Here is a 23893-nt window from a genome sequence, read left to right on the forward strand (position 1 = left end):
ATTTTATTTAAAATACATTGTGGGGATTTCGTAATTAAAGAAATCCTACTGAGAATACTTTCGTAATGTGATTTCTCATTCGTGAATACATTTGTTTTTCACACTTACATTTATGTATTTATTATTAAAACATACTAATAATTGTATGCCTAGTCAGAGCTAAAGTAGGGAGACTAAATGGTTGATTGAGTTTCCTAGTCCAGGAGGAAGGTCTGTTCCAGCCTTCTCTAGGTGCTAGAATCCCAACAGTTCACTTTTTTGTAATATGTACAATATTTACAGTGTTTCAATTACATGTTTTTACCCTGTAGAATTTAATTTTTAAAATAATCTATAATACCCTTCTATAGTAAGTAAATGAAAAATTATATGGACATTATTGACTAATATGTTCTTTAAAAGGTTGATACTAGATTAAAAATAAAAAGAAATTGACTTGAATTTTGAGCTGCAAATCATTTGGAGGTCAGTTGCTACAGAGACAGATCAAGGCTCTCTGCACAACCAATATGTGACTTAATCTTATCGATGAGTTGTATTTCGTGGTGTGTTTGGGCTGTAGTCCCCTTTCCACAACTGCCTGCAATAGCTGTGAGTCAATGTGGCTCATGAATTTTTGCGTTTTGTTTGTTGCAGGTATATAGAAGGAAGAGGAAGCCTGCTGTTGACAGGATTTGTGTTGGCATTCCTCCTGGAGAGGTAAAGGCACTTTGTCTACATTGTATTTGTCCCTGTCGATTCATACTATCTCTGTGCAATCAGATAACAATGTCTGTAAGGGGTAAAAGTGGCCTTTAAATGCTTCTATCTTTATGTGTAAGTGGAGCAATCGGTTGTTGAGAGAATGGGGACTTCATATGTCAGAGGAAAATGATTTTGGATAATCTCAGGCAGTTTAAGAAAAACATGCGCATCCAGTGTGATTTTCTCATCTGTTCAAGATGATGATGAAATTTAAATAGATTTAAGAAAAATTGATTTTCTTCTTTCTCATTCATGGTTATGTTCTTTTATGCCTTTTAGCCAGATTAGATGGTGAAATTTGACTAGTTGGCTTTCATTACTGTTTTTCACTCATTAATTTAGGCCTCAACTTGACAACTCAAATATTATTACAAAATATGCCCACACTTAAAATAGTCCAATTATAAAATATCTTTTTAAATGTCCATATGATTCCTTAAGACCAAGAAAATGTTTGATTCTTCACTGATATTTGTGAATGATGTTTTAGGATTATGCTAGATAAAAACTAAGTTGAGGTGACTATTTTGTAATGGTCATTTATAATCAGATTTTTCGTAATTTGCTTATACAATTTATCCAATCTTTTTTAGTGCTTTGGACTCCTTGGAGTTAATGGGGCTGGGAAATCATCAACTTTCAAGATGTTAACTGGAGATACCACTGTTACCAGAGGAGATGCTTTTCTTAACAAAAATAGGTGAGAAAAGTGGTCTATATTTTGCCACAAAGACTTTCTTTTACTTTATTTAAATATATTGGTATTTTTATGATCATAAAAATACTATATAGAGTTTATAAAAGTGTTTATATATAGTAAAGTATAAAGAAGAAAATCAGAATCATTCATAGCTCCACTACCTAGAGACAGCCTCTGTTTGCATTTCCTTTCAGTCTCATTCTGTTTTTGTTTTTTTTTTTTTAACAGCTTTATTCAGGTATAATTTACATACAGTACAATTGCATGATTTTTAGTAAATTTACAGAGTTGTGCAATCATCACAATCCAGTTTTAGAATACTATTTTATATACACATGTAAATGTATTATGAAATTGAATCATACTGTATCTAGATTTTTAAAATTAGTTTATATTGTTAATGAGTATGTTATGACGATTTCCCAATGGGTTACATATTCAAAGATGTAGACTTTTACATTGCTGCATAAAATTCCCCTGCATAATTATACTTATAGTTTATTTAATCAATTTCTTATTGTTGGACATTTATTAGTTTCTGTTTTTCACTATGTAAATATATCCTTGTATTCATGTTTAATTATTTCCTCGGGGAAAATTCCTACAAAGTAAAAGGGTATGCACTTGCAAAATTGCCCTCTCTAGAGGCTGTACCAATTGGTGAGACCACCAGCAGGCTATTATTTGAGAATGCACAGGTCACTAAGCTATTTGATCATAGGGGTACAGCTCCATGTTAGAGACCTGTTAGGCAACTGTTATCCTTGAGTACTCGAAATATGTGAGGCTTTTCTAGGCTTCTTATTTGGACACGGTACAAATCAGTGGCTTTTGAACTTTTCTGACCATGACCCATAGTGACAAATACATTTTACATCTAAACCCAGTAAATACAAAGAGATAAATGTGTATATAACTTAAAGTTTCATAAAACAATACCAACTCTTCCAACTTGTAGTGCATTCTGATATATTTTATTCTGCTCTATACCATATCATTAAAAAAAATATTGGTTGTGACCAAATAAGTTTATTTCACAAGCCACTGATAGGTGATGACACACAATGTGAAAACGATGGATGGTGGGCTATTGGCCAATAAAATTGAAAGGAGCAAGGAATGTAATGTACTTGTGGTTCTCCTCCTGTCTCGTCCCAATTTTTTCAGTAGTGGTGTAAAGGAGGTTTAGGAGAACAGAAATTCTAGAATAGCAGGCCTGCGGCTGCATACCTGCTGCCCTGGGCTTGTTCCTAGCACCAGGCTCTTGGGGCATATAACAGTAAAGGCAATAAGTGGCCCAAACCTAGGTTTGTCACAGGGACTGGTTCTAATAGCTGGCTTGGGCAGCGTAGCTGTGAGATCTAGGCAGTGTCCATGGGCACCTCAGCTATGATTCTGGATCTGGGAGTATTAGTTAGATAGGCAGGGAGGAATGAATACTGCTGAAAGGCTAAACTCAAGGCTGTCCAGAGGTAGCTAAAGTGCAGCCATCAGACTGGATGTGGACACCGAGCGTCTCCCACATCAAAGATTCTCAACTTGAGACTGGCTTCAGTTCCTAAAAGCTATCCCACCACGATGTATAAAGTTGTCTATAGGTATATTTTTTCTGTCACCAGATTCTCAGGGGGTCTGTGATTTGAAAAAAAAAAAAGCAAACAAATTTAAAAACCAAGAGGGTGCCTTGGTTGGATATTTAGCAGGCCCCAGGGGTTTGGAACATGCTGTGGCTGAGTCACTACATGGGCAGCCGAGAGCAGAGGGAGGTCACACCCAGAGTTGCTAGGCCTGCTCTGGATCCAAAGGGCCATGAAGGGGATGTTGGAGCAACCAGGCACCTTGGAACATATGACTGGACCACAGAGTTAGGTCTGGGATGGAAGTTAGTATTACAGCCCCAGGATCATGTGACCGAGATTATTGGTAAAGATGGTGCTGCAGTTAGGATGGACTCGGGAATCCTAAAATGGGACTGAGTCTACATGCTGAGATGTCAGGAGAGCAAGGACTGGGCAGGATAGAGACAGAAACCCTGACTTCCTGGAGGGGCTGGCATCCTGGGGACAGAAAGGCTGTTCCTTCGAGCTATAGCAAGTGTGCTCACAGATATTTTTTGTCACTTACAAGCGTATTTTACCAGGACCATTAGGTAAGATTATCTGATCAGAGTATCTGTAAATGCCTAAAACCCGACTGGTTTTGTTTTTCTTTGCAGTATCTTATCAAACATCCATGAAGTACATCAGAACATGGGCTACTGCCCTCAGTTCGATGCCATCACAGAGCTGCTAACCGGGAGAGAACACGTGGAGTTCTTCGCCCTTTTGAGAGGAGTCCCAGAGAAAGAAGTTGGCAAGGTACAGTGGGCTCCAGGCAGCCAGCCTTCCTCCTTTGGCATTCTGACTGTATAACTATGGCTTTGATTCACACATGACCATCAGCCTCAGGCTTTTTTCTTCATGGATGCAGCAGTAGGAAAGCTAGCTCTTTGCACCTACTTCTAGGGTGGGGATCCATGGTGGCGGTGGGGTGGGGAGTGGCGGTTGAGCACATGCTGGGAGGTAGAGAGGAAGTGCCATTGCCCCCACTTTAGGCTCCTCGGCACTTGCCAGATCATGATTATAGAATCTGGCTTTACCCAGTGAAAGAATTTGTGTGAGAAAGCCATGATAATATTACCAAGCCAGATGGAAGTCAAAGGGGTTTTTATTTCTTTAGGTCGGTGAGTGGGCAATTCGGAAGCTGGGCCTTGTGAAGTATGGGGAAAAATATGCTGGTAACTATAGTGGAGGCAACAGGCGCAAGCTTTCGACAGCCATGGCCTTGATCGGCGGGCCTCCTGTGGTGTTTCTGGTGAGTGTGACTATACATGGAAAACTATTCTGGCCTGAATGGGAAACATCGCTTTTCTAAAGTCCTGTCTGTCCAGGGATGTTGCACGACTGGCTTGCCAATGGCAAGCTCCCCTCCCCCGACCAGGGACAGCAGAGCAGCTTTAGAGAACCAGAGGGAAGCACCCTTGTTCCTCCTTGACACACACTGAGGTGACTCTGGCATGGAGAACCCTGACAAGTATGGCTGAGGCTAGGTGTGTGATTTGACCTTCCTCTGGAACCTTCTTTCTGACCATCTATGTGTTCATCCCCTGAAGATAGAGAGTGTGGACACAGCTTCAGGATCCCCAACGTAGCACCTGGGTCATAGTTGCTTACATACAGATAGATGGGAAACAAAGGATTGGGCAGGACAGTGCCCTGGGACCCTTTTTCTTCAATGGAGAAGAGCATTAAAAAATATTACAAGAAGAAGCCTTGGGTTGAGGCTTTAATGTCATCCAGGCCATTTGGATCTGGAATTTGTTTCTCTGAGATTAGCAAGTATAATAAACCAGGCGAAGCTGAAGTGAGCTAAAGAAGAAAAGAGAAGGAATTTTACCCAAACCTTACACTAACTTCAGACAAAAAGAAATTTTACCCAAACCTTACACTAATTTCAGAGATTTCAGACAAAAAGAATTTTGTGTATATACTTGTCGGTCATGAAAAGATGATTGAAATTAAATGACTTTTCCCCTTCCCTTTGCTTATTTCAATTTAACTTCATAAAAAAATTAAATTGAGTTTCCTACCTCAGTGGGATATTTATAAAAGTAAACTGGTTCTTGTGTGTAAGGTCTGGTTCTTTGGTCCATCAATAAATAACTAGAATGGTAAGTTAAAATTTAGGCTATTTCAAAGATGCTTCTTCATCTAAAACACAAATATATTTTTGATGTTTGTATCTGCAAATTGACAGGACTTATTTTATTCTAATTACAGGATGAACCGACCACAGGCATGGACCCCAAAGCTCGGCGATTCTTGTGGAATTGTGCTCTAAGTATCATCAAGGAAGGGAGATCAGTTGTGCTTACATCTCATAGGTCCGTAGTGAAGGCTCGTTTTGGCTTCTGTGTGTCATTTTAAAATTTCCAACTGGTATATATGACTGTTGTGTAAAAATTAGAAAATACAGAAAGGACAAGAAAAAATTATAATTGCCTGAATTGCATCACCCAGAGTTAACTATCACTGGGCAATATCTTTGTAGTTTTCTTATGCAAATTTATATGAGAGAGAGAGAGAGAGAGAGAGAGAGAGAGAGAGATAAATAAAAAGTGCAAGCTTAGTACATATACTGCTCTTTTTCACCTAACAGTATATTGTGAACATTATTCCAAGTCAGTTATCATTTCTTATAGCCAGATAGTATTCCATATAATTTATTTAACTGCTTCCTTTTGTAGACACTTGGATTGTTTTCAACTTTTCTCACAGTTATAAACCACACTACAGTGAAAATGTTATCTCTGCATCTTCATGTATTTGTAACAGGATGCTCCCTAGGGAACTGGGAACGTTTCTTTGAAATGCCAGATGTCATGGTGATGTTCTGATGGTTATAGGAGCATCTCTCTAAAGCTAAAACCGCATTCTGTTTTCCCACAGTATGGAAGAATGTGAAGCTCTTTGCACTAGAATGGCAATTATGGTCAATGGCAAGTTCAGGTGCCTTGGTAGCGTCCAACATCTGAAAAATAGGTAATGAAGATGATTTCTTTGGGATAGTGCCTGAGAAAGCTTGTATTTATTTATTTGTGTGTGTGTGTGTTGTGGGGGGGTGGGGGAGGCTCTAGAATAAAGGAGAATAAACAAAACAAAATGGCATAGTAGAAAGAATAAGGGCTTTAAAGTCAAACAGAGCTGCATCCAAATTCTGTCTTTACCTTTTGTTGGTTGTGCACCCATGGGTGAATTACTTAACCTCTCTGAGTCAGTTTCCTAGGAATATGTACCTTCAAGCTTTGTTATATCAATGAAACGGAAGAATTTACACATGCTAGTATGGTTAGAGCTTTTAGGCTTTGGAGTCAAACACAAATGGATTCACATCCTGACCCTACCACTTATGAGCTTTGTACCATGGGCAAGTGGCTAAGTCCCCAGGCTTCACTTTCCCTTAACATCTGTCAGGCTTCATAATCCCGTTGAGGATTAAATGAAATCCTGTGTCTAAGGCACTCAGCATGACTCTTCCCATAGACTAGGTAGTCAGTAAATGACAACTCGTTCCTTTTCTCAGATACTTATTTCTGGGTCTGCGAGGGACCTCTTTTTCATGGCACAAGTTGGGTTCTTAGGGTTAATTATTCTTTTGAGAAGTTTCCTGAAGATCTTCCATTTGGATTTTTTAATTCTGCTTTCAGATTTGGAGATGGTTATACAATAGTTGTACGAATAGCAGGGGCCAACCCTGATCTGAAGCCTGTCCAGGAGTTCTTTGGACTCGCCTTTCCAGGAAGCGTCCTGAAAGAGAAGCACCGGAACATGCTACAATACCAGCTTCCATCTTCATTATCTTCCCTGGCCAAGATATTCAGCATCCTCTCTCAGAGCAAAAAGCGACTCCACATAGAAGACTACTCTGTTTCTCAGACAACACTTGACCAAGTAAGCTTTGAATATCAAAAATAGATTTATTTTTTAGGGTGAGGAGTCCTGGTCCTTTCTCCACCCCATTATGCGCCCTAAGAGCAGTGTAGATGATCTCAGCTTGAATTCCCAATCTTCTCCTACTAGCTGTGCTTTTTTTCCAAACCTCTCTGAATCTGAAAAGGGAGATGATGTTGTCTACTTTGTAGTGTCATTGTGAGAATAGATTGTAATAATAATCATAACTACCACTATTTATTGAGAAAGTGGCATTGGCCAGACATTTTACCGGGTGCTTTGTTCCATTTAAATTAGATAACATCAAACAGATCTTGCTTGGCACTTAGTAGGTGTTTAGTAAATGGTAGTTTTCATCCCTGTTCCCTTTTATCAAGCCTATATAAGCCACAGTAAATAGATGATTGAGCAGTTGGTGATTTGGCAGTCAATATAAAAGTTTATAAAATTTTTAAATGGTTAATGCATTTTCATGTATTCCCCTCTCTCTCACACAGTATTCTAGTTAATCTGTTTATGCAGTCTTGTATTCTCTTACCTGTCCATATAGGGAAAAATGCAACTAGAATAAAGAAAGGAAGTTGAGAGGTATTTATAAGGGTCCATCCTTCTCTTGACAGGTATTTGTAAACTTTGCCAAGGACCAAAGTGATGATGACCACTTAAAGGACCTGTCATTACACAAAAACCAGACAATAGTGGATGTTGCAGTCCTTACATCTTTTCTGCAGGATGAGAAAATGAAAGAGAGTTACGTGTGAAGAGTCCTGTTCATACAGGGTGGCTGAAAGACGAGAAGAACTTGCTCTTCCTTTGCACCAAAGGAAGAGTTCCAGAAGAAAGAGCTGGAAGGTTTTGTGGGAAGAAGTAAACTGGATACTGTACCGATACTGTTCAATGCAATGCAATTCAATGCAATGAAAACAAAATTCCATTACAGGGGCAGTGCCTTTGTAGCTGATGTCTTGTGTGGCTCTCCAGTGAAAAAAGACTTGAATTTATTTTATTACCATATACCTGTGTGAAACTAGTATGGAACCCAGTGGACATATGGGTTTGAAATCATACTTGTTTGTTCCTTTATGTTCTCACTGGGGTTGCAACAGTAATTCAAGTAATCATGGCCAGTGATTATTTACCAAAATCAAAAGGCGTGCCTGCACATCCTCACTCACTAAGCTGTGCCATGCCAGGAGACTGGTTTCCCAGTGACACATCCATTGATGGCAATGAGGGTGCCAGAATTACAAGTGCCAAGTTGCTCAAAAAGCCTGAAGCACCATGATGTGTCATGCACATTTTTGTGAAAGCTGCTCTGCTCAGAGTCTATTGGAACATAATCAAATTATCAGGTGTCAAAATGGTGCCATGTGTGGGAGAAAGTCCTGCTTTGAGACCCTCGTTGCTGAGCTGCACTGGTGGTGGTAACATGCAAAGTGTGGGCAGCTCTAGACAAGTGAGACTTGGTTTCATTGTTACATTGCCTCTTGCTTGGAGACAGGGGCCTCCAGGGTCATATTTCTGGGACTCTTTAAATATAGTTAGATCCTGGTAAAAAGCAAAGAGTCAGCAGCCAAGTTGTTGCAGCTGCGAGTTGCCAAGGCCAGGGCATAGGATTAAGGAGCCTGGTGCGTTCACACCTGCAGAGGCCTGTGTCTTCCTGTCCTGATTGTCTGCCAACACGGTACACTGCATCTCAAGATCTTGTTGTCTGACACAAGTATAGTATTATTTCTAGCCTTTTAAGTTAATCTAGAATATGAAAAGATGGAGTTGTATTTTGACAAAAATATTTGTATTTTTATTTGGAATTTTAAGTTCTGCCAGTGACTTCTGAAATCTTTGATTGGCCTCTTCGTAGAAGCCTGCGGCATAGAGGCATATGGCCATATTGCCTCACTAGCTTTATTTTCTCATGTAAGTTTGCAGATGGATAATCCAACTAGTGACTAGAAAACAATGTGATAGTCAAGATCTCATGACAACATTATATTTAAGTTTCTTTAAGATCATTTAAAATACTCTTAATCTCAGTTCATTAATCAAGTATTTTTGAGTCTGTTATAGCTGAATGAATATGTATGCATGGATGGGGTGGAGAGAAATTAAATCTCAGATTTCCTGTGCCACATTATTCAGCTAACTGGTTTACAAATATAGGTTGTCTTGTGGTAGTTGTGGGAGCACCATGAAAGAATACTGGGCAGCCCACTTTTTGAAAATAGCAACAGTGCAAAAGCTAAGAAAGTTCAAATGTCATAAGGGTCACGAGACTAAACAATGAATACTTTTACAGAGAAGACAGCTAGTTTTAAAACTTGTTGAACAAGACAACTTGTGAATACAGCATTTAGTACCTCCTAATAATTGGCTTTGAAGATCTTAGACACCCCATTCTTACAATCTCAAAATTTTCATCTCTTAAGTCACCAACCTATCATGAAAAATAAAAAATAAAAACAACAAATGCCCCTACATTAAGTATATTTCAGACTTTTCCAACCCAGTCTAATATTTTTAGTCAGCAAACTCTTTAAATAATATTCTTTTAGGATTGCTTAATGTCATCTGTCTTGAAACAACAAACATATGAGGGAACTATTTGGTGAAGTTCAAGTGGTCTTTCACTGTCGTTACTGTCTTCTGAAATTTAAATATTGATTCTAAGGGTGTAAGATTTCAGATCGATTTCAAATTAATCTATATTTTTCTTTTTAAATATACAGAATATAAATATAACTTGATTGGAAAGGAAAATGATTGAGAAATTAATGCCAGTATTTTCTAAAATGATAAGTAATTGAAGGCATATTTCTAATAACTAGACATCATAGGTATTTATGAGTCAAGATCTTTTTATTTTATGCTGTCATTATGATATAAAATTCATAGACTTTTTCCTCATTTAATGTTTTTCAAAATCAAACTCGTTTTCCCATTTCGCTAGAATCATGTCCAAAGTCTCTGTTAAGTCCATGCTCCTTGCTTGGATTACTCCGACTTCATGGCCATATTTTTAAAAAATCAAATGGCACTGTGAATTATTTTGGAAAAAAAAAAAATACAGTGTTTCAATATAGATTTAAAAGGATATCTTCTGAAGCTAGAAACAATCTACAGTTACACATGGACTTCACTAATATTGTTACCTTTTAGGCTATCCAAATAGTAATCTTTTAAATTTCCTGTGTAAATCTAATTGTAGTAGAAATTTTTACCAGCTCTATCCTCAATCAAATAAAATATTTCTACATATTCCCTGTGGAAATGTAACTATGTGAGTTTCAAAAAAAAAAAAAAATTCTCAAGTGTTCAAAGATTTTTGCTTTTGCTTCTTTTGGACACCTTGGAAACCTTATTAACTGTGAATATGAAAAATACGAAAGAAAACAGTAACAAAGCCCTCTATACGTAAATGCCCAGCACAGTTCATTGTTTAAAAAAGAAAATCAAACCTCAAACTACTGTATTTCAACATCTGTACTGAAAGCAATGCATTGTGACTATTAAACGTTGCACATCATTCACTCACTGTAATCGTTGACTAAAGGGATTTTCTGTGTTTTCTTCTCGTGGTTGTATATATCAGGAAAATTTTTTTCCAAAGAGCCATTTGTCACATAATATTGAACCACTTTGATATTGAGATATTAATTTGTACCCTTGTTAATATTTACTAGTAATATAGTCCTATAATAATGTTGCTCTAATTCTTTTAAATTGTTGCCTCCCTTTTATAGAATGTTTGTATTTCCACAAGGATTAAGTATTCTCCATTCTTAATACCCTAGGATGAAGCTATGTTTTTGTGCTTTTTCTTTATCATTGGCCCTCCATTCCAAGCACTTTATGTTGTCTGTAATGGGATCTATTTTTGCACTGGAATATCTGAGAATTGCAAAACTAGAAGTTTCACAATAGATTTCTAAGTTAAAGTCATTTTCATTAAAAGGAAAAAAAAATTTTTGTATTGTCTCTAACTTTATATGAAGTATTAAAGGCATATTTCTATGTTGTAATGAGTCACGAAATAAAGCTGTGACGGTTCTTTTGGTCTGTACAAATTTATTTTCGTGCATTTGTAGCACCACCTACTGTTAAAGCTATTTAGCTCAAAAGTAGACATTTTAGGAAAGGGTAAATGTCCTGTTAATCACAGAAGAGAACCAAGGGGACCACTTGGAATTTTAAAAAAGGATGTTTTGCACTTTCATAATTCAGGTAAGAAAGTAACTGATGCTAAGTAAGTTTAGAAGGTTTTTAGATAAACTTACTCTGCTTAATAATTATGAAGCTGTGGAGAGCTCTGAAAATACTGTGTAGCTAAGCCTACTTACTAAAAACCCCATTTTTTCATTTAGTGTTGAGGAAGCTACAAAAAAACAGACAGCCTTCGGTGTTCTTTTTATTTAACCAAAAATACAATGACACAGTGTGGCGGGTGCCCTGGCAAGGTGTTGGGTGTGGTGGGTGGCAAGAGTGAGCATGCAGGGCAAGTAGAAAAGTGTGGGTGGAGAAATATGAGACTAACATTAGAGGTGCTTTCCCTTTCTCCAGTAAAAGATGCTGTGCAGTCTATACCCGAGATGATTATGTAGTGTAATGGTGAGGTGTACCTTTCACAGCTTACTAGCAATCGAAGTCTCCAACAATGCTTGTTTATTTCCGTACTTGAAGAACGCCTGTCAAACAGCCCCTATTAGGCAGCACAGTGGAGTCGTGGATCTACTTGTGACCTCTTCTGAACGGCCACGATGACATGGAGTGAGCAGTCCTTTGCCTAAGCCTGGATCTGAAATTTCTTTGCACCCAACTGACCACTCAGCATCCGCATAACAACTTTGTCTTTCCCCCTTGAAGTTCACATTACAGTGACTTCAATGAAACTGATAGAAAACTTTTTGTGAAAAATTACAACTGAAGGAGAAAAAAATTATTGGAAAATGAATTTATTTAGATGAAAACGTGTTACCCTTGAGTCTTGACCAAAACATTCTTCTAACTAGAGAAAAGCCTATATAAACATTAACAGATTCAAAGAAAACTTTGGAATCTTTGGAATGCGAATGCATATGTTAACTATGAAAAAGAGAAAATGTTATTTTTTCCAAGTGTTTACTGTGTTGTGACACCCTTCATTTAATCAATTAATACCTGCCCTACGAGGTAAGTAGTACCATTTAACATATGAGTAAATTGTGGCTCAGGGGATAAGGAACTTGTCCAAAGTTACACGCCGAGTAACTGGCAAAGGGTTATTTTTGGTGAAATTGGGTATCTGTTAAAATTGTCCTGATCAGTTTGGCATCATTACACAATAATTTTCCAAATATTTATTGAACTCTTGTGTGCCAGATACTTCTTTAGGTTCTGGGGATACAGCGTGGAAGAGGACAGAATTCCTGCTCTATTGAACTTAAATTTCAGTGGAGAAATTATATTAACATTCACAATGGATATGTGGACAAACATAATGACTTTAGATAGCATTGGGTGCCAAGAAAATGAAAACAAGGTAATGGGAACACGATGGAGAGGAGTCAGAGACGGCCTGTCCTGAGTGAGGTTTAAGCTCAGATCTGAATAAAACGAGCAGGAGCCGCCAGCATTTTTCGGTTGGCAGGAACATTCCTGGAAGAAAGAACACCTAGCACAAAAGCCCCAAGTGGGAAAAACCTTGGCAAGGGAGAGAATTCCAATGTCTCTGGAGTGGGAGGGGATGGACTGAGATGCAGGAACCAGAGTTTGAAGAGCTTCGCAGGCCACGTTAAGGTACCTGGATTTTATTGTTAGTGCAATGAAGAGCCACTGAAGTTTTAAACAAAGTACTGGGTTTGACTGAATCTTTGTTTCAGAAGAATGGCTGCTGAATGGGAAGAGAGGACAGTAAGGAAGCTAAGTAAGAGATGATGGTGGAGTGTGCGATGGTGGTAGCGGCAGACAGAAGTATAACATTCAGGATCTATTTTAGAGCTAGAACCAACAGGACCTGCTGGTAGGCTGCATGTAGGGGATGAGGGAGAGAGCTATCATGGTGACTTCAAGTTTGTGACCCAAACTAGGTAGGTGGTTGTATTAAGGCAGTTGGTATTTCAGACTAGAGCTCAGAGGCACTGATGGGAAAGAAGATAAAAATGTCTGAATTATCAGCACATACATGGTACTTAAGCCTTGGGGCCAAATTAGCTTAATTAGAGAAGAATATCCTCGAGCCCAGAGACCCCACTACATTTAGAAGAGAAGCCAGCAAAGGACAGAGAGGCTGCCCAGTGAGGAGGAAGAGAATCTAAGGGTACGATGCCATAGACTGATACTCAGAATCGAGTGTTTCAGGAAGGCAGAAGGGGTTGATTGTGTCCAACACTGCTGAGATGAGCAGAGCAAAGGCAGCGAGCAACCATTGAATTTCGTAAGACAAAAGTCCTTAGTAACCCTCATAAGAGCCAATTTCAGTAGACTGACAAGGATGTAGGCCTTCCTGGATTGGGCTCAGAGAAGATTCAGAGGTCAGGAAGGGAAAATGGTGAGTATACACAATTCAAAAGGGAGTTTTGCTTTGAAGAGAAGCAGAAAACATGACAATAGCTGGATTATAAACTTTTATTTGGATTCTTATCTGCTAATAGTATAGGCTGAACCTGAGTACCATCTTACCTACTTTTGTTCTGTTTTTTCTTTTGTTTTTTAATCCTTCGGACATTTCTTCTATCAGGAGCCTTACTATACATTGTCCAAATTTCCCTTAGCTAATTCATAATTTACTTTTTCACATTTACAATGCGTTTTAGAAATGTAAAATAACATAGATGTAAATACAGACTATTACAAGAGCTTGGAAGTACCAAACCTAGTTTAAGAAGGCATAGGCACACAACTAAGATGGAAATTACAAGTGTTTTAAGGAAAACCATGGCACATCTGTAGTGATACTAAAGAAACTCCTTCTGGAATTAACATCATGCTGTTTTCTTAATCTAACTTAACATTTACAATAAAGTTGGTAAATTATTACTGTGTTACTACCCTATAGCAACATAGTAAAAGCTTCAGACAAGATTATATAAGACACAAATAAAAAAAAATCCAAAATGTATAAATACATAGGCTTTTATTAAGGCAAGTATTTCCAGAACCATAAAATCTCTTTAAGACAAATAGATGTCCCAAGTATCTTTGTTAAATAGTGATCCAAAATGAACAAAAATTAACTACAAATGAACACATTTCAACATATAAGTCTTCTGAAGTTTTTTTTTAACATTGACACCTAATTACATTATTTTCCAAATTAGTCACTAATAATGTGAAGACCATAATTAATATAAATGACACAGGTGATACTGTACTTCCCCAAGGTAAAGAAATATGTTTGACCTAATACTCTTATGAATACCAATTGATATCACAAAATAAACTTCACTGGGCAAGTTTGTTTTTAAATCTCAGAAAAAAACAGACATGATGAAAATACAGACATTGCATGTAATTAATTTTAAAATACTGTCAGGCACAGAAATGTAAAAACATCACTTAAATATAAAGCAAAGTATTGTCAAAATAGAAAATTCTAAGAGACATTCTGAAAAAAATGAAAATGCAAGATCATGAAGTAGTGGCAAATATTTCTAATGTATATTAGCTATTGAAATGTCATTGGGGAAATGAACAGAACTATATTTCCTGAGGTGATGAAGACAAAGAGCAGAGGTGGCCTTAAAAATGCAGAGACATAGCAAATTAACTTAACCACCTCTTCAAATAAAAGTGAGAATCTCTTGGGAGAATTTAAGCAACATTAGCAGACACATCTATGGTAGTTAATAAAATGCTTCATATTTTAGTGGGAAACTATTTCAACGGTGAAAATGATGTAGGAATCAGAAGCGTATTCTGCTGAGACACTAAGTAGTTGACGCTTTCCCGAACTGGAAAAAAAAAAAAAAAAACATATAAGAAGGCATATAAAATTACTGACTGAATCAAATTTCTCCTAAGGGTAATTCTTCTAGTGAAATCGCTTACCAGCTACCACGACTCTGGGATCCTCATGAGACTGATGTCTCCCGGCTGCACGACTATCTGCACTCTCGTTCCACCAAAGAACATGCACTGAGGAAGTAAACCAAAACTAGATTCAAAGACTATGGTATTACTACAGATAAGAAATGCAAAAAAAATTAATCAGAAATGTTAAGTCTTATTCTTTAAATCAAAATAGTGAGTATCAAAAGGTAAAACTATGTTAGTGCTAAGATTTCAGAGGGGTCAGAGATGTAGGAGAGATATTTATAAAGAATCAAGCTGGTTTTGTAGATGTGGGAACAAAGCTGGAGAGGGGAAGTAAGACGGCTAAAGACAAAATCAAGACTAGACTCAGGTTTCATTATTTTCTACTACATTTTACTTTATTTACAAAAAAGCAAGATTATGAAAAATTGTGTTCACTACTGAAAATTTGGATGATACAAAGAGAAAAAAAAGCATAATCTTCACTTCCCAGAGAAAACTTCTATTAATATTTAGTATATTTTCTTAAAAAAAAATGAGCAAAATTAAATTAGTCTTACTGATGCATGTTGTATGTGATGTATATATATTATGTACATAAGATGTAAGTATATTATGTGCACACCTGTCATATCACTTTGTTTCCAATGTTTCTTTATGGTAAACAATGCTGACATAAACTTCCTTAGAGCAGCATTTACACATGTATCTACAATAGTAACAACGTCAACAATGGCTACATTTACTGGAAGCTTACTATGTGCAGGCCTGCTTCAAAGCATTCTGCATGATTTAACGCATTTAGTCTTCATAATAATCTTAGGTGGTAGGTTATTATCATCATTTTATCAATGAGCAATGTAAGGCACAGTGAGGTTAAGCAACACACTCAACATGCAACTCACTCAACATAGCAGTTATAAGTGGTGGAGCTGGGATTCAAACCCAAGAAGTCTGGATCTGACCATTTCTTCAAAATAAACTCCTAAAATTCAAATTGAGAGGACCAAAGAGTATATCTTATATATAATACTTATGTATGTATAGTATACATATTATACACCGTCCTCCAGAAATGAAATACTGATTTGTACTCAGCATATTACTATTCTCTTTTGCTGAGAATATTTTCAGTAGTTTTTTCTTATAAAAGTTTTATGCATCTTTATAAAACTATAATTAAAATTTTAATTATAGAAAATTAAAATAGACTTTGTAAACATTAATCTCATTACTCAAATGACCACTATATATTTTACATCCTTTGAAATTTCCTTCCTGTATAACTGAGTACACCTACACACCTATGCATATTTCCTAGAATACTGGCAACAAAATTTCAAAATTAAGGCTTTTTATTTATATTGCCAAACTTTTTTGGGAGAAAGATTAAGCCAATATGAACTCGACACAGTATGAGGGCTTATTTTTTCCTATCCTATCTCATACTATACCTATAGGTCTTTATTAGGTGAAAAACAGCATCTCATTGATTTAATCTGCATCTTCTTATATATAGTAGTTATCTCTATGCCTACTTTTGTAAAGTTTTTATTTTTCATTTTGCTTTTGAATTTTATTTACGGTGTTTTGGGGCATTCAGAAAGACTGAGCCTTTTTACAGTAAAATCATTAGTTTTTTTTTTTCCTTCATTGATTCGTTTGCTTTTTGGCTTAGAAATACAGTTCTCATCCATATTATTAAACACATTCATATTCAATTCTTTTTTTCTACATTAAAATCTATAACCATTTGAATTCTATTTTAGCATATGGTATGAGATACCTAATAATTTTCGTAATTTTTCCCTTCATATATTTTCCAACTTGTAAATATCTTTTTCTATATATTCTGAATATTTTCTTAATATATATTAGTAGAAGTTAAATTTCTGGGTAAAGATCAAAAAACTCAGCTTTGAATATGTTAGGTTTGAGATGTCCACTGGACATTCAAGGAGGGAGTCTGAGGAGACAAATATGTATTTCAAATATTTTATTAGCTATTCTTAGTCATTTATCCTTCAAGATGAATTTTGCACACTTTTTTTTAGAGTTCACCACAAAAAAACTCTCTGAAATTCTGACTGCAATAACTTTTAACATTGAGAGTTAAATGCCCCAAGTGTTTATTAAATAAATTAAGGTATGTATATTTATCTGTCTGATGAATATACTCACACTAGAGTATTAGAAAGTCATTGTTAACCATGCATATTCATTATTTTCAGTATATGTATATAAATAAAATGACGTTTTGGTCGTCTTGTTCCTATGTCATTCATATATATATATGTACATGAATATATACATGAATAACATAAGAATACAAAGACCGAAATGTTAATAGTATTAAGAAGTGGGAAATGTTTGTTTCATTCTTTGGGCATGGCCATGTTTTTAGTATTTGTAAAAATATGTAATACTTTTTCATGAAGAGACAATCTCTCTACCTCAAGTAATGTTATTTTCTTTTTTAAATCAATAAAAAGTATACAGGGGAAAAAAGGTAAAAAGAACAGATATTCTGAGGCTCTTTGCAGATTTTAATTTTATCTTAATGTATCATGAAAAACAGTCCAGCATCTGAAAAAGACTTCAAAAGATATCAACATTCTTATTAAATAAGTAACACAGGTTTTTCAACCTTTAAAATTACAAAAAAAAACTCCTAAAAATTTGGCAATAAAAATTAAAATATGTGCCATAATGAAAAAAAGAGAGAAAATTAACCTAAGGAACTTAGTAGTTCCCCAATATATTTTGCAATTTCATAGAAGAAATGGACAACTGTACCTCTGTTGAGTGCTCCATATTCTGTGTGGAAGACTCCAATCAGTTTTGAGTAGCCTAGATTGACATGGGCATTAATTGCCCTTTGAAATGCATCACCCCACAGAGCTGGCCCACCTGGTTTCATCTGAAAAATAACCAGTTCATAGACTCCTAGAGCAGGGAGAAAAATAATTATTTTATAAAATAACTGAATATGTTAGGTTTGAGATGTCCACTGGACATTCAAGGAGGGAGGCTGAGGAGAAATTATAATTTCAAGAAATTCTAATCAGGTTACTATGGTTCCAGTGGAAGGTTAATGTACATATACAAGTTTGCAGGACCATATACATATTACATGTTTATGTGAACATATTGATGAATTCTTTGCATTATTTTTCCTTGCTTTTATGTTTCCGAAGTCCTTGTCCATGGTTAAGGGTCAATTGTTAAGTTTATCATACAAAACAAAAAGAAAGCTATATTGAGCTATTATCTGAAATATTTTTAGTCTGTAATATTTATCAATAAAACAAACATTGAGAATTTATAATGGGATTGGGAGCTGCCTGAGTCTACACATTTAAGTAAGAACTGAATAAGAAAAGTATTTCTAATCTATATTCCCTTCTTCTTTCCAATTTTGAGGAGAAATAATTTTATGTTTGTATAATTTCTCCTTATAGGATTCCATTTCTAACAGCAATAGCAAGCAATGGACCCAAAGCGATATCTGAGATTTTGAGAGGAGAAAAAAACCTTTAAAAAACTGAAAGAGATGGTTTTATTGTTCCTAAAAATCTAGGTAAACACTTGAAAAGCATTTCTGGAAGCCACTTGGTGCACTTAGATATTGCTGAAAGCTCGGGGGCGGTCTAGGTGAATAAGGATCCAAATAAGACCTTTTAAATCTCATGTAATCTGTCCATAGCCATGCCACCCTGAACAAGCCCAATCCCATCTGATCTCAGAGGCTAAGCAGGGTCGGGCTTGGTTAGTACTTAGATGGGAGACCACCTAGGAAGACCAGGGCATAAAAAATAAAAAATTATAAAACAAAAACAAAAAACAAATCTCATGTAACCTAAGACACTATAAAATTTAGATTATGGGGGAAATAAAATAAAATTTAAATTAGTTTATGCTTTTTAAAAAGCTGACTAAAACTAGACTGAGGTAAATATTACCTTAAGTCAGCACGAAAATGAAATCAGCAAGAGGAGACTAATCCTTAGTAATTATTTTAAAACACAGAAATATAAGGAAGAAAACAAAAATGTTAAAGTATTGTAATAGAGCTTAACAGTTTAAGCTAATTCATTCCCTTCAATCGGTTTTATAAGCAAAGATGTACTTAAAGTTTGAAAATGAGCTGTAATTTCTGTAAAAAAATACTAACACATGCCAAAATTTCATGTATTATCCTTCATTTTCTTTGCTCCAAATCCTTAACTTCTCAACTGTTACTCCCATGTCAACCTTTTTATTCATACTTAAACTTTAAGAGCTTTTCCAAATTGAAAAAGAAAAACACTTCATTGTTTAATATTCATTGTTTTAATGAGCAAAAAGTTCAAACTTATTTTCATCTCTACAATCACAATATGTTGCTATCTAAAACAAAAGACTTTTATTTTTTTCCTATGGAACTTTAGTTTTTATAGTTGAAAAGTTTTAATATTTTCTTTATCAAAATTCAAAGTGTCTACGAGGGAAAGACTTACCTTCTTTGGGAGGCTTTTCTAATTTGCACCATGGTACCAGATAAGCAATCTCATTCTCTTGTTTATCAATGAGAGCCAAATTTGGAATGAGAAATTGTTCTTGCCATTCCTTATCTTTAGCCAAGGCTTTCCGAACTTTAGTTCGATGAGCAAAATTATCTATGAGAAGAAAAAGAGTAGGGAAAATAAAAGTTTTCTACTTAAAATCATCTAGACCTTTTTGAGATTTCATTCAATTCACCAAATGTTCATCAAGGCCACATAAGAACATTATTGTATCACTGGAGATACCCCCTCCCCCCATCCAAAATAATATGACATCTGTCCCCACATTTCTCATAGTCTAAAAGGGGAGTAGAGATGAATACAAATGGTGGGCTTTATAGGCTTTACCACTTGGTAGGTAGTTGTGTGACTTAGGTAAGTTTTATAGAATCTGTGTCTGTTTCTTACTCTGTTGAAATGGGGATAATGATATAGTATCTACACCTCTAAGGTTGTTGTGAAGATTAAATAAATTAGTATATGACAGGAGTTTAGCACAGTGGCACCTAGTTAGTATGTAATATATGCTAACTATTCTTACTAATTTAACAAAAATTAAGATGCACGTTTACAGCATCCTCTTCTTTGAGCAGTTTCCAAAGAAATAGTGCTGATTCTCTTATTATCACTCATCCTTTTTACCAGTACTATTTCTCTTCTCTTTGTTACATAAACAGGTATATACATTTAGTAACATATGAGCCTAAAACTATATTTATTATTAGGGCCTCATAGGACTGATGGCAAGAGTTTTCTACGGATTATGCTATGGATAATGAGTATTTATCTTAGAGCTTAAGTTAAACAAGGACCTTACTAGTAATTTTTTTTTAATGGTACAAGATTCTACTTATTGTACATAAAAGCATAAATTGTGTTTTAACTGAATTTATTTTATTGAAAAAGGAAAACTCCCTAAACTATGGCCATGTTAAGTACAGAACAAACACCTTTCGTATTAAATGATGTACTTTAGATGACCTAACACTAAATGAAATTATTTAAAGTTCTTTGGATATTATCCTGGTGTGGACTGCACAAAGAGGTATACTACTGGGAGTAGTAACCAATGGATTTTTTTGTTGTTATTCTGCTTCTTAAAAGTTTAATTTAACCTGTGTGTATTTAGATCCAAGAGCTAAGTCACATGTAACATCTAGCAGAAGGAAAATCTATACTGAATGTATAAGCTCATGACTCATACGTACCATATTTCCAAATATGAAACACTTTATTCATTCTGCCTCCAAATTCTACACTCCAGCATCCAACCAATTCAGAGTGAGCTGTCCGAAAATGTATGTTTTTCTTCATATTTTCCAGAAACTCATTCATCTTTGAAGGTTTAAGGCAATAAGTACGGAATTCATAAAACGTTCCATCATACTGTCTGGGGCCTGTAGCAAAAGATGCACACACCTGAGAAAAGATAAGGAAATTAAAATGTTTTGGGAAGGTAGGGTTTATAATATTATGTTACAACCAAATCTGAATTTGGAAACAAGGGACACTCATTAGACTCACAATCCATGTTTGTACCTCTGATGTCCTCTCTCCACAGACATTTGTTTAGAGATGTCAATAAAGATAACTGCTCTTAAGCATGCTCAATATATAGCTACTGTTTCCTAGCGGGGGGGAGGGGGGCGGGGGGGTCGACTGCAGCCACCTTTTCATGGAAAGCTAATCATAAAAAGGCACTGGGGTCTTAATCAGAGTCCTTTACCCAAGAAATATAAATACAATTCTAATAAATTTATAAATGTTTTACCTTCTTTAGCCAATATTCTATCTTTAGTCAATATTATATGTGTTATGTATTATAAACTTTATAAAATATGCAGGCCCAATAAAAATGGGTTTACTAGCAGAAAACTCTTAAGGTTTTTTTAAAAATGGAAATCGTTATTCAGGTTGAAGTATTTCCTAAAACCAATGAAGTAGATCAGTGGTAAAAAATAGGACTGGAGTGTAATTAATGTGAAAGGAAGCTATAATTTTTCCAATTGCATTATAACATGGTGGTAGACTGTATAAATGCTATAAAAGAAAAACCTACAGGCCAGAATCATCTGAACCATTATTAGGTTTAATTACAGATGCAATGTGAAGAATGGCATTTAATCTATCTGATTACACCAGGTTGATGGAGATATCCTTAAGAACCTTTCATTCTTTTTATATCAGTCACATGCTCGCTATATAAATTTTTGTTTTAATTTAGTCCTTCCCGCCCAAGTCTGAGTGAATTTAATTTTAGGTAGGGAAATGCCCTGCTAGAAATTATCCTCTCTGTATTTATGTGTGTATACATACACACTCAGATGGTATTTAAATTTACAAATTCATCTTATTGTAAGTTTGGTTATCATGTGCCAACATTCTGAAGCTGAGTAATTAGAATTACCTATTAAAAGTTTTGGTACAAACTTATGAACAAATTGTGGGCTTATATTGACTACCTGGTATGTCAAATAGTCTTCATTCTCTGACATTTTTGGTTAAAACACACACAACTGTCTATATATTTTATTTAATTGTGTAAAATGTCATACTTTTAATTATCTTCTTGAGTTCATTCCATTCATGTCTACTAAAGTTATGTTCCTATTGCCCAAGCTACTCCCTACTTTTGGATGACATGCCTTTTGTGTCATTTTTACTAAATTCTAATAACAGAATATTATACAAATACACAACTGCTTAGTATTATAGTTGAAAAAGTATTAGAGATAAAATATAGCAGAAAATGGGACAATGGGGGTATTTGTCACAACTGCTTTTTAAATTGATTTTCAGGGAAATTCATATTTGGAAACAAATATGTGGTCAAAGGCACAAATTTTTATCTCTCACAGGAGAAGCCCAGTGAAAATCTAAATAGCAGGAGATAAGTGTTTGCTTGGGGGGAGGTGATTTTTGTTGCATGCCAGAAAGTAAAACTATGCTGGGGGAGGAAACCGGAATGATTCAGGCTCTCTTATCTTCAAGTTTGGGCTCATTTAGACAGCAATAACTTCCAATTCACTTATAAGAGAACATTAGGTCGACATTGAAGAAATTCAAAATTCAGAAGAAAGTTCTAAGGAATAATTCTTGGCCTTGCCCCAGTAGAGAGAGAATCAGAATGATAAGGGCTGTATTACTAATCTTGGGTGTATGAGCTATTAATGGCTCTTCTTTAGTCTTCACCAGAAAGTCTCTAGGTTAAACCCTTTCTTATCCTGTCCACACAGAAAGGACGTAGTATAAACATCGAAAGGAAAAAATCTCTCTGGTTAGATTTACAGACTAGGCCAATTCGCAACAATTAAGGCTGAGTCACAAAAACTTATTTTGTCCATATTTCATCTAAGGTTAAATGAGTCTGTTACATACTTGCTACGAGGTTCCTGGCTCTGCATGGTTTGGGCACCCACAGGACACGGCAGGTTGCTGCTGTGGGTGCCGGAGACAGGTAGCCGCATGCGCGGGGAATCAGGCCTGGGCGCGCGAGCCCGGCGAGCGCATGCGCGGGGAATCAGGCCTGGGCGCGCGAGCCCGGCGGGCGCACGCGCGCGTCCACGCGCTTCTGGCAAACGCCCCCGACCCCGCCCCCGCCACCACTCCCACTCCCAGAGAACGGCTTGGTCGCGTTCCCGCAGCAAGTACCTGAGGCGTGGGCATCCGCGCGGCCAGAGCTCTAGTTAGGCCGCTCCGGAGACACAGCATGGCGCGGCTTGGAGCGCAGAGAAGGGCAAGCTAGGCGGTATTCTGTCCTAGATTCCTCTTCTCAGAGTTTCGCGACAGGCAAAGAGGAGCGACCGGACAACTGGCGGACGCAGGGTCGGGCGGGGCTCGGCAGGATTAGCTCCACCTTCGGCGTCTGGGAGGCGTGGCCGGACCGCCCAGTCCGCAGGGCTCCAGCCTCCGGCCCAGGCCCAGGCCCAGTCCCGGCCCCAGCTCCAGCCTCAGCCCCGTTTGGTGTCAGCACGGTCACTGGGGTCCCCCATTGTTTTCTCAAATATTCTAACCCCCACGTCATAGGTGACGTTGGAATTAGCTGAATGCTGAGGTCGTTCCTGTACCACCTTTCTGAGCCCGTCACCTCATCTGTGCCCAGTTGCATGCAATTCGTAAATGTTCGTGTGTAGAATTCGAGTGGGTCTGTCCATTGAGAAGGAAGTATGGATGTGTGCATGTATAACGATTTAAAATCGTGGAGGTTGTTGCCTGGTTGAGTTTTATTCGGTATGTATATATAGCTGAAGACCAGGGAGCCTTCATTTTCTTAAGTGCTCTCCCTATCGCCACTCCCACCGTGACCTTGTAAGGCTCCTTATAGTGATTTAGGTTGTATTTTTCAGCTCAGGAATGAGAGCACCGACTAGACGTGAAAGTCAGATTTAAACATACATAGTTTGAAATAA

General features: G+C 36.6%; 2 protein-coding genes across 11 annotated transcripts in view; one reads left to right on the forward strand and one right to left on the reverse strand.

Moving 5' to 3' along the window:
• Positions 1–10981, forward strand: part of ABCA1 (ATP binding cassette subfamily A member 1) — a 120985-nt gene extending 110004 nt beyond the window's left edge. For all 8 annotated transcript variants that reach the window (XM_023533491.1, XM_023533493.1, XM_023533494.1 and 5 more), the window contains 8 exons: positions 637–699; positions 1338–1444; positions 3660–3801; positions 4163–4297; positions 5263–5366; positions 5932–6024; positions 6690–6933; positions 7554–10981. In XM_023533491.1, the coding sequence (XP_023389259.1) occupies positions 637–699; positions 1338–1444; positions 3660–3801; positions 4163–4297; positions 5263–5366; positions 5932–6024; positions 6690–6933; positions 7554–7694 (1029 nt within the window). In that variant the 3' untranslated portion in view covers positions 7695–10981. The remainder of the gene's footprint in view (positions 1–636; positions 700–1337; positions 1445–3659; positions 3802–4162; positions 4298–5262; positions 5367–5931; positions 6025–6689; positions 6934–7553) is intronic.
• Positions 10982–14022: 3041 nt separating this feature from the next.
• On the reverse strand, positions 14023–23334 carry NIPSNAP3A (nipsnap homolog 3A). 3 transcript variants are annotated; one of them, XM_011364972.2, is made up of 6 exons: positions 23136–23334; positions 20693–20903; positions 19440–19598; positions 17737–17886; positions 14956–15042; positions 14023–14858 (listed from the first exon to the last, which is right to left on the reverse strand). In XM_011364972.2, the coding sequence occupies exons 1-6, from the start codon at positions 23193–23195 to the stop codon at positions 14782–14784; spliced, it is 744 nt and encodes a 247-aa protein (XP_011363274.1). In that variant the 5' UTR covers positions 23196–23334; the 3' UTR covers positions 14023–14781. The 3 variants fall into 3 exon arrangements, with proteins under 3 accessions (XP_011363274.1, XP_011363276.1, XP_023389266.1); XM_011364974.2 differs by having other exon boundaries at positions 20693–20881; positions 23136–23330; XM_023533498.1 differs by lacking the exon at positions 23136–23334 and adding an exon at positions 22863–22963.
• Positions 23335–23893: the final 559 nt, after the last annotated feature.

This window comes from Pteropus vampyrus, unplaced genomic scaffold, assembly GCF_000151845.1.
Source record: "Pteropus vampyrus isolate Shadow unplaced genomic scaffold, Pvam_2.0 Scaffold103, whole genome shotgun sequence".
NCBI classification, from domain to species: Eukaryota; Metazoa; Chordata; class Mammalia; order Chiroptera; family Pteropodidae; genus Pteropus; species Pteropus vampyrus.